At 40.8% G+C, this 11028-nt stretch overlaps 1 protein-coding gene across 1 annotated transcript; it reads left to right on the top strand.

Moving 5' to 3' along the window:
- The first annotated feature begins 200 nt into the window (after positions 1-200).
- slc10a7 (solute carrier family 10 member 7) lies at positions 201-11010 on the top strand. The gene is made up of 12 exons (XM_067523696.1): positions 201-447; positions 2230-2312; positions 2446-2582; positions 3007-3082; positions 3248-3286; positions 3427-3462; positions 3703-3786; positions 3866-4031; positions 5922-5973; positions 6256-6329; positions 8473-8618; positions 9392-11010. The coding sequence occupies exons 1-12, from the start codon at positions 348-350 to the stop codon at positions 9422-9424; spliced, it is 1026 nt and encodes a 341-aa protein (XP_067379797.1). The 5' UTR covers positions 201-347; the 3' UTR covers positions 9425-11010.
- Positions 11011-11028: the final 18 nt, after the last annotated feature.

Here is an 11028-nt window from a genome sequence, read left to right as displayed (position 1 = left end):
TACGTGTCTTTCGATAGAGATGTACAATTTAGCCAAATGACTAAATGTGAATGTTTCCAAAAAATAAATTACATTTATTGTATTAATGATAATTTTTTTACTTGGTTTATTTTTAATAGTACGTGTTGGTTTGATGTGTAGTGCGAATTGGAAAATCCGCTGCGCCTCTGCTTCTGCCATTACGGCCATGCTGAGGCCCACGTGGCCGGAAAGAGCTTCTGTAGTACTGCTGTTGTGTTTTTTGACAGAAAAGCTTCCAGAGAAGGAACGTAGGACTTTTCAAACTTGGGTCCGGTTGGTGTGACGGGGGACCGGCGGGGTGGTCCGGCGATCCCCGACTTTGTAACATGGGCCTCCTGGCGAGGATACGGAAGGAGTGGTTCATTATCGGGATAGTGCTGGTCATCTTGTCCGCCAAACTGCAGCCCAGCGTCGGTGTCAAAGGAGGTGAGCGTGTCCGTGAAGTTAACTAACCTACAGTCCACAAAAGTAGCCGTATGTGGATACAAGCGTCTAACAAACACGTGGACATATGCAAAATAAACAAACAGAGGTAGCTACTTTGAATGTTTTGTGCCAGGCTTGAAAATAGTTCCCATCGAACTATTTGCTTTGTGGTAACTTTACTACAATCTCGCAGGGAAATACTCTTGACCTCGTATTAACCGTAACAGGTCGCTGAAAAAATCGGCCCGGGACTGGGTCTCTATGCGGCGTTTAAAATTTGCGATGCAGTGCCAACTTGCGCACTTCAGTTAACAATATTAGGACCTTCGCGACAGAACTTGAGACACCTGAAGTCACAAGGAAATGAACACAAACATTGCAGCTCTGTTTAAATCTACATGTGTTATCTCTTCATGCTGTGAGCCGAATTAAAGTTGGCATCGTGTCGACTGAGGTTAACCCATAGATTAATGATGCAAATGGCATATGTGTGGTTTAAAAAGAACGCAACGGTAGTTTGGTCAGTTTCATAAGTGGAAGTCCATTATCAATGATGGAAGATGGGACGTCACGTCTGTGTGTGACTCCCTACCTGGCAACGTAGTGACACGTTGCATTCAGTAGCAGTAATCTCAAAACTAATCTCTTGAACGTCACTCCCGCTCCCGTGTGCGCGGGCACGATGAACAACTCTTGTTGGGTAACGTCAAATCTTTACTCTTGTCAGCTGTGACCAGACACCTGGTTTAAACATGCGAACAAAGAGAAAGTTGTGATAAAGATGAGTTTATTTTAAGTGTATAGGATAACGTGGTAGGGGGCTTGATGGCTCTGTGGTGGAGTATTGGGTTGGGGATGCAGATGGCCACGGGCGGCGATCCCTGAAGGGACAAGCCGAAAGCCGCTGATCATCTAGAATACAGAGGCAATTCCAGTGAGAAAAGCAGTCATTACATTCACTGATAAGTGGACTTCCAGTCTGTGCAGTAGTGATAAACAGCTCATTCTCACCTTTTCATCTAATCCTATAGATTAGATATGACCCTTTGCTTTGGCTTAGTTCCAACCATGGACTGATCATAAGAAAAGGGTCCCACTGGGCACAGCTATGGGGAAGGGCCCCCCAGGTTTTCTTTCTGCTCATTCTGATTTCTGACACTCTCCTGACTGTCAGGAAGGGGGTGTATGCGGGAACGCAAATGTCCGAGTAAGAGGCTTCCGACATTATCATGACTTTATCCTTTTAGTATTATGTGCTTGTAGCCTTTGCAAGGTCCCGAATAAATGCGAGCTAATGGGTGTGTTGAAGACGTTTGTATCATTCGACTGCCAGTGCGGCTCCGATCTGCTGTAAGCAGCCTAAGTTTTCTGTCATCTTGTGACTCCTGTGTGCACTTATCTCACTGAAGTCAAGCTCACACATGAGGATGCTTCTGACTCGGGCGATCTCCCGCTGTGTGTTACATGTGTGAAACTCCATTCCGGAAAATGTCCACGGCTGAATTCTCCTTACATTGTTAGGAGTTCATGTGTGAAATAGGCTTAAGTGTGTTTGTGTTAATTTTAGAGCTATTTTTGGAAGTTTTATGTCTGTTTGTGTTTTATCTTTGTGTGTGTTATTTGATGTCTATTCTTGTAAAAAACTGGCTGTGTTATTGTTATGTGGTAACATTGGTCTTATTTTGTTTCTTTCAGTGTGTAATATAGTGTTACAGTTGGACAATGTAAGAGATGGCTGTGTCTTTGCTTATAGTGCTAAATAATCTCCCATCGCTCTCTCAGGTCCATTAAAACCAGAGATCACAATAGCATACGTTGCTGTCTCGCTCATTTTCTTCAACAGTGGCCTGTCATTGAAAACAGAGGTAAGAAACTGATGCTCAAACCGCATCTCTGTCAATAAATATAAAATCCTCCAGCAATTAATTTAAGTGATGTTTGAGTAATAAAACCCTAATAGACTGATCCTATTCTCTGTATGTCAACGCCTCTCTGTAGGAGCTGACCAGCGCGTTGCTTCATGTTCGGCTCCACCTGTTTGTTCAGTCGTTCACGCTGATCTTCTTCCCCCTTGCCGTCTGGCTGCTGCTCCAAGTGCTCGCACTAACCGCCATCGACCAATGGCTACTCAAAGGGTAGGGTGTGTGTGTGTGAATGCTGTCCTTTTACAAAGTCCCCGCCTTCACTGTACCTTAAGGGTGGGTTGTACACAGACACAAAGAGCTGCATTCACTGCTGCCACAGGCTGTGCACTGTGTTGCTCTGTGTTGGCGTGAGACTGATACCAACATGCCAACAAGACACAGATGACAGGTACAAGCCACGAATGAATTAAAAATAAGGCACTAATTGAAAGCTAAGGCCGAGTCAGACTGTCTGATGTGAGCAGGGAGGTTGTAGGACCCCCCAGGCTCTGCAGCCTGCTGACTTCTGTTTCCATCTGAGGACAAACGGGAGGCTTTTATTCTGAAGGAGGTGGCAATACGTGCTATGTAGAAAGCAATGACGAGTCTTCTCCCTCGTCCTCATGTCCTTCATCCTGTTGTTGTGGTTGCCTAGGTTACAGACCGTGAGCTGCATGCCCCCTCCAGTGTCCTCTGCTGTTATTCTCACCAAGGCTGTTGGAGGCAACGAGGTGATACTCTCTCTCTGACACACACACGCACACACACACACACACACACACACACCCACACACGTCAGCAAGTCATTGTCCTCCAGTGTTTGACAAATGGAGGAACACTGAAAAGTAATAAGCAGTCTGTTGGCCTGTTGTCATGGAGACTATGTGTGTTTCTAGGCTGCTGCCATCTTCAATTCCGCGTTTGGAAGCTTCTTGGTAAGATGTTATGATCTGTAGTTTTAGATTTGGTTTAATGGTTAAGGTATTATGAATGTGTGTAACAAAACTGGATTTTTTTTTCTTTTAAATGAGTAATCAGACATCAGTGTGAACTATCATGTCTTTCTGTCTTGCAGGGAATTGTCGTGACTCCACTGTTGTTGCTACTTTTTGTAAGTCAGATCCACTGAGTTTTAACACACTTTCAAAGTGAATATACTCACTAACAAACACGCTGTTACACCATGAACGTCATTACTGTTTGCTATTTGGAATGGACTTCAATTCATCTGGTAGACACAAACACAAACCAAATGATGGTTCCACCATAACTGCTGGACATATCAAGTTATAGTAAGATTAATTTTACTGCTGTGGCTGCAAATGTAATACTTCTTCTCCTCCTCCTTTAGCTCGGCTCTTCATCTTCCGTTCCCTTCTCTTCCATCTTCTCTCAGCTTTTCATGACTGTAGTGGTGCCTTTGATTGTGGGTCAGGTAGGATATTGTGTGTGAGCCTTTGAATTCTATCTCGCAGGGCTGTACATTTCTGTCTAAAGTGACTTTATGTGTGCAGGTGTGCCGCCGTTTCCTCAGGGAGTGTCTGGAGCGGAGGAAGCCTCCGTTTGGCGCCATTAGCAGTGTCGTCCTCCTCATGATTATCTACACCACCTTCTGTGACACCTTCAGTAACCCCAACATCGAACTGGACCCCACCAGTCTGCTGCTGGTCGTCCTCATCAGTCAGTACACTGTGTGTGTGTGTGTGTGGTGTGGAGAGAAAGTAAAACCTTTGTTTTACTGATTGTCTATATCTTTGTCATCACATTGTAATCACATTTGCTCACACTTAACATCAGTGAATCCAGAACCTTATTCCTCTGTGCCAAAACACACCAGTGAGTCACTGTGACACAAATATTAATTTGAATTTTAGCTAAAAAAAAAAAAAAAAAAAAACTCAACAGACTAATCATAACCATTATTTTCACAGGTTCTTGAGGTCACTATGCATGCGCATGAGTATTGTTTGTATTGCAAACAACCACCAACTTTTTAGCTTGTTTAAGAGCTGTGAATCACCTCAAGCTGACTCTGAAGATGGCGTTGCCTTTTCTGAGTCAACAAGCACTAGCACACTTGTGAGCGTGTACTGCTGGACAGTACACACTTGCAGAAAAGAAAAAAAGAAAGACATGGGGACCACATAGTGTATGTAGGAACTGTAAAAAAAAAAAAAATTATAAAAAAAGCAGTAAGTTGGTAAGCAGTAGCTTACCAATTTCTAAACCATTCGGCTTATCACAAATGGTTTATACAGTAGCTACTTCTAAATCACTTTATGTCTGATTAGAAAGTTACTACAAAAGTAAAATTTGTACAAGTGTTAATACCATGGTTTCCCCTTGTTGCACTGATTCACCAACCTGAACAGCCAACACTGGTCTTTTTCCTAGACTGATTCAACCTGTCAAATTGGCTGAAAACTTTGCTCCGGGGGTCCGACTAGCAGCAATGGTGCCAGACATACTAGAAAGACTACTCTGACTCTGGCAATTAAAACAAAAAAAGGATGTACCGCTCTGTTATATTTCATTTTGTAAAAAACTGGCCATTGTCTACAGTCTACAGTTATGCTAGCGAAGCAACGTAAACATAACCGTTTCCAACCTTTGTCATGGGCCCTCACACTACAGGAACCCTGCTCCAGAACCTGTGGCGCCATTAGTCTGTTGACCTGTTTATAGGTAAACTAAAGTGCCCACATTTTTTTTTTTTTTTCCACACAGATGCTTCAAATAGCAAAGAGCAATAGTGTTCTATTGCACAGGGGGGATAAGCTAAGGTTCTCGGTTCACATTCATTCATTTATATGATTTATTATTAATATTTTATTGGAACAGTAATGAAAATGTAGAAAATAACCGGGCTCATATTATAGGGCAAAGAAATACAATATTCTAATATAAATGTGTGGAAAATGCAAATATCAGCTTGTAATCTACACTTTACAATTTACTCAGGGGGAAAAATTAATTTTACCGTTTAAATAAATTTAACATAAACATTAAAATCTAGCTACTGTCTTAGAATGTATAATAGTCTTCTAATATCTTAATGTGCATTAGTGGGTCTCTCTCAGCAAGAAATAGAACAAACCAATTCCCCAACATGTCAAACTACCTTAATTACCTACACCAGTCAGTTGAGGGTAGTGCTGACTGATTTTCCAAATATTATAATATTCCAAATATTCTGCCCATTTGAACAAGTCGTCCACATACTGTAAAAAGTCTTCTGTATCTATCAGTTGCCGTGTGTTTCTGGATGATGAAGCAATCAATCCAGTCAAACATCTTATGAGGAGTTAATACAAAAAAAACAAAAAAAAACCAAAACAAGCTCCAATAAGCAGTGGTTGCTTTCAAATGTTACCACTCCCTTGATACACCAGTTCTGTTTTGCTGTGTTGGTATTAAGACAGAATTAGGGGGGGAATTACAGTTGTGGAGTGATATTAACTGAAATAGGCCTGAATTGAAATATAGAAAATTAAACATCATTATAATTATGCTGACATTTTAGCTGAAGATGTTGGGATGTTGAACAAAGTGTAATTTCCCTCTCTGCAGTTTTCTCCATCCAGCTCAGCTTCATGCTGCTGACATTTGCCTTTTCTACCAGGTGAGGCTTCTTCTTCTCCTCTACTCATCCTCTTCTGTTCTTTCCAAGTGTCTCACATTTTACAAACCAGTTTCTCTGCTTATGTGATTACACAGTACGCCACAGTGTGAATACAAATATTTATAGAGAATACGGAACAATGAAGCTTTTGAAAAAGTGATTGTGTGTTTGTAGATTTTCTGTTGGTAACAGTAAGTGTTTAAAGCAGCCAACAAGATTTGCCAAATGTTTCATAGGAAAATTGCATGAATTGGACTTTTTATCTCGTTTATGCCTCTTCAGGTCAGGCTCAGGATTCAGCTCTGCAGACACTGTCGCCATTATGTTCTGCTCCACACACAAGTCACTGACTCTCGGTAGGTACACACACACACAAAGTTTGTAAAGACTCACATGATTCTTTACAACCCCCTCATTCTAGATCAGTACGGTGCAAGAGGAAACTTTTAGGACCCCCTTCACTTTTTTAAATTTGGTTATGTTTCAGCCTGATACTACTTTATTTTCTCATTAATCTACACTCAGTACCCTATAATGATGACGCGTACACCTCTCTATAGAAGGCCTTACAGCTGACAATGCACACTGCATCAGAGCAAAAGCCATGAGGTTAAAGGAGCTGCCTGCAGAGCTCAGAAACAGGATTACTGCAAGATCTTACAGATCTGCGGAAGGATAAAAAATGTTTCTGCTGCACTGTAGGTTCCCAGGAGCACAGTCACCATAATTCTCATATAGAGGAAGGTTTGGCACAACCAGGGCTCTTCCAAGAGGCGGTCACCCAGCCAAACTGAACAGTTGGAGGAGATGGACCTTAGTAAGAGAGGTGACCAAGAACCTGATGGTCACTCTGACTTTTCTCCAGAGATCCTGTGTAGAGATGGGACAGAGTTCCAGAAGGACAACCATCTCTGCAGCCCTCCACCGATCTGCACTTTATGGCAGAGTGGCTTGACAGAAGCCTCTCCTCAGTCAAAACACACGGAAGCCCACTTGCAGTTTGCAAGAAAAAAAAAAAGCCTCTCAGATTGTGAGGAACCAGGCAGCGCTCACCACCTGTCCAATACAAAACATTGTTGTGTCAAAGCCAAAAAGACTGGAGACTGTAACTGCTGCTAAAGGTGCTTCAACAAAGTACAGTTCTGTTTGGTTTTTTAATCAATTCACGTGTAAATTACTGAGGCTGCAACATAACAAAACTGAAAAAAGTAAAGAGGGTCTGAAAACGTTCTGAATGCACTGTAAGAATAGCATGTATAAATAATGTATAAAGACCCTGCTGTTTACTGTCAAACATTTTGCGTAGAATTGGTACAGAAACTCGGAAGACAGCCGTGTAAACAAACGTGCATTTATTTTTTGTAAAATGACGACGTGTTACATGATTCATTTGCTCGCTGTTCATTTTAAAAGGAAGCTCCATCAGTCACACACTCAGTGCGAACACACAGCTGCTCGGTCGTGTCGTGCCGTGCTGGCTGTGGATGTGACCTTCGTGGGGTTACTGTTACGCCACCGTAAACTAACGTGCCACCGTGGTTATAGAAATCGAAGCATGGCTGCAGCAATACAGTGACATGTTTCATTCGCACTGACAATCACCCACAGTCTGTCTCCATCAGCCTCGGGAGCTGGTTATAAGTAGAATAAAACAGCGTAGATGGCTAGTTAATAGCCCTGTTTACTCACTCTGCTCTCGAGCAGAGACTTTCTTTCTGAGCTGCTGAGGACTGAGCCACTCGCTCTGCAGCCATAATCTGTGGCAGTCTCTTGCATAATACATAGGCTACTATATCATAATGCACATTAGCCTTCCTGTCTCGGTCAGAGAAAATGCAAATGTGTTCACGGAAAAGCAAAACCTATTGTAAAATAATGCGAAGGACTTTCATAATGACTTTTGTGGCTCAATATACAGCAGAGCAGCAGGAAAATCATTTAAATACCGAAATTTGTGTGATGTTCTACCACTGAGGTTCTGTCAGAGGTTTCTTCCCTTAAAGGGAGTTTGTTCTCCCCGCTGTCAGGAGAAACGTTAGGTTTCACTCTATAATTTAATAAGCTCTCATCCTCACCACATAAGTGCCTTGTGGCTTGAGATGATTTTTGTTGTGATCTGGCACTTGCTAAATGAATAAGGTCATGTGCTAGTGATTGTTTCTGTTCATTTGAGGCCTTTAACTACCTAAAGAGGAGTTTACACTCTACAAATACAAATTATGTACTGTGTTTTTGTATGGAATTGGCTGTAATTCTGAGCTTGATATAGTTTAAATTGGGCATGAATCGTTAAATTGTTAAGAAAATACTTCATCAGAATGAATCTGATGTTAGAGCAGAGAAGATGGCAAAATTCACAGAAAACATAATTTAAATGTTGAAAGACATTTGCTTTATTTTGCTGTCAACTTTTTAAACAGGTATTTTGAGGATTAAAACCCCCAACTCCACAACCAGTGATATTTAAATGTTTTTTTGTTTTTTTTTAATTGCGCCCAGGTATCCCCATGTTGAAGATTGTGTTTGAGGGCTACGAGCATCTCTCTCTCATCTCAGTCCCTCTGTTGATCTACCATCCGGCTCAGATCCTGCTCGGTTCCATCCTCGTGCCGACAATCCGAAGCTGGATGAGCAGCAGGCAGAAGGTACACAAACGCCCACACAAGTGAAATTTCTCAGTCTGAGGACGAGGCTGCATTCCAACATTAAATGTCGTTGTTCTTGTTGAGATAGCACTAACTTCTTCACCTCGTGTCCTGTCCTACAGTCTAGTCTGTTGTTGAAATAGGGCGGCGTTCCAACACTTCTGCCTTGAGTGAGTAGAGAACTGAATCCAAAACAACGTATTTAAGTGATTTAATCATGAAGATACCTACTGTTTAGTTCTCCTGCATATCTGCTCTGTCAGTGTGTCCAGTAGGAGATTCTTTATTTGAAATCTTCATCCTTCTTAGTATTTAATCAAGATAAACATTTATTTTTTTTTAAATATTAATTTCTGAATGCAGCAGCTCCCTCTGCAATCAGGAAGACAAGCTGCTGGATTCACTGCCTCAAAGCTTTACATTGATCAAGCACATGTTGGGTTCGGTATGTGGTATTGGGCTGATGGTGGTGGGGTGGTGGGTGTGGTGGTGGTGATGTTGCCAATCAAACAACAGCGCAAATAAACGGTCTGTGTCTTGGGACGGTTTGATTTCCACTACACTAATAGAATGGAGGGAAAATATGGGATTTGTTTAATTTGAACGACTGCACCAACGCCTGAGGTGCGAACACGGAGGATTCACTAACCAAACTCATTTTGAAAATTATAACGTCTTGGCACAGAATTTTAACTTGACATTTCCCATACTCCCTCTCTTCTTGGCTCTTTTTTGTTCTCGCAGTTGCTCATTGCTTCATTCTCTCTGTTTAGGCAGTGAAACTGTCAGCCCTTCAGCCTGTCTGATGAGGACACAGTGACTGCTTGGATGTTGGTTGTACCGCAAACTAAAGCGGGAGGGAGCCCGCCGCCATACGTGCCTTATTACAACCTCAGCTCAGTGGATGAAATAAGACTTACTAGTCGCCTTTATTTTCACTATTTCATATTTCAATTATATATATATATTCTTTTATATTTAAAAGAAGTACATGTTTTATTTTTATATGGAACACCCAAAACATTGTGGGACAACTGATGTGATTTTTTTGTTTGTTTGTTTTTAACAAAAAGAAAGAGAGATTTTTTTTTTTTTTTTTCTGGTTTTTGTTTTTTTTATAACAACGTGCCAACAAGGCCAAAAAGTATAGAGTAAATGGGACCGTTTCTCTTTTTTGCTATTTGTCTCTACACCTTTCTACTCTTTTTGCTACCTGTCACTGCCGTGTGGACATTTGTCGCATTATTGTTTTTGAGAAAAACAAATGCTGGATTATATGACATTTAATATACAGTATGATAATGGTAGTTGTTTCAGTTTACACTTTGTATTATATGACATGTTTGTAGATATAACATGTCAGTCCTATGGTTACACTTTATGAAAGGGCAGTGAGTTTATATAAGAGCGAACTGATGAAGGTAAAAAAGCACTGGGGTAGGGAGTCCGATTTAACAAGCAAAATATTGTTGTCTTTCCTGGGTTTATGCAGATTCATACTTCTTTTCTTGAAATACTCATTTGCACCATGTGTTTTTGTATGTTTGACTCGGTCAAATTCCTGTCCGTAGAATTTTCCAGACGTCACTTCTGACCAATTGTTTTTTGTTTGTTTTTTATTGTTGTTGTTTTTTTTATTCCTTTAAGTTTTTGTGAAACACCAGAAAAACAGGCAATGTTTTAGAGGTCTAGAAATGCATATTTAAAAGGATGACAGTGAATGTATCGTCATCGAAATCATTCGGAGCTGCAACTGAAACACCTGACATCAATGGAATTGATTTCCTCAGTCGATTCCTACAAAGATCACAGTATTTTCAGCCATTACCTGCTTTGTGACTTTAAGTCTTTGCACCGAATTAATGTACTTGTATGAAAGACTTATGAGCACTTAGAGTGTTTAAGTTATTTCTTGCTCTTTCTATGAAGCCTTACATCCATCTTGAATTTTTTAAATTGATTTTTATTTCTCATTCTTAGTAAATAACGGTACACCTCTGCTAACCCCAGCAGAAATATTAATGATCTCAGACTGTAGCCTGTAAACATTACCATCACCATCATTCCTACATCAGACTGTTTGACTGAGATTGTTACTAAATTGATTAGACACAACATACAGCTTGAATAGCTAAAAATGTACTCTGTCAAATTTAAACCTCAGTGTTCCTCATTTCTGAATGTTGGTGCTGTTACACCAGAGAAGGTTGAAGCACAGATGAATATTATTGGAGCACAAAATCAATTTTATTTGGCATCCAGTAACACTTGTGTTTACAGTTAGTATCGGTCTGTTCACTGTTTAGTTGTTTGGCTGTAGTAAATATTAGAACAGAAAATAGTGAGTGGGAAATGTATGGGTCTGTAATTACTTGTTAATAAAAGAGGTATAAGGAAATTAACCGATTAA

Source organism: Channa argus, chromosome 12, assembly GCF_033026475.1.
Source record: "Channa argus isolate prfri chromosome 12, Channa argus male v1.0, whole genome shotgun sequence".
In the NCBI taxonomy this organism is placed as follows: domain Eukaryota; kingdom Metazoa; phylum Chordata; class Actinopteri; order Anabantiformes; family Channidae; genus Channa; species Channa argus.
Note: the sequence above shows the minus strand (reverse complement) of the source record. Positions and strands in the feature narration are given on the sequence as shown.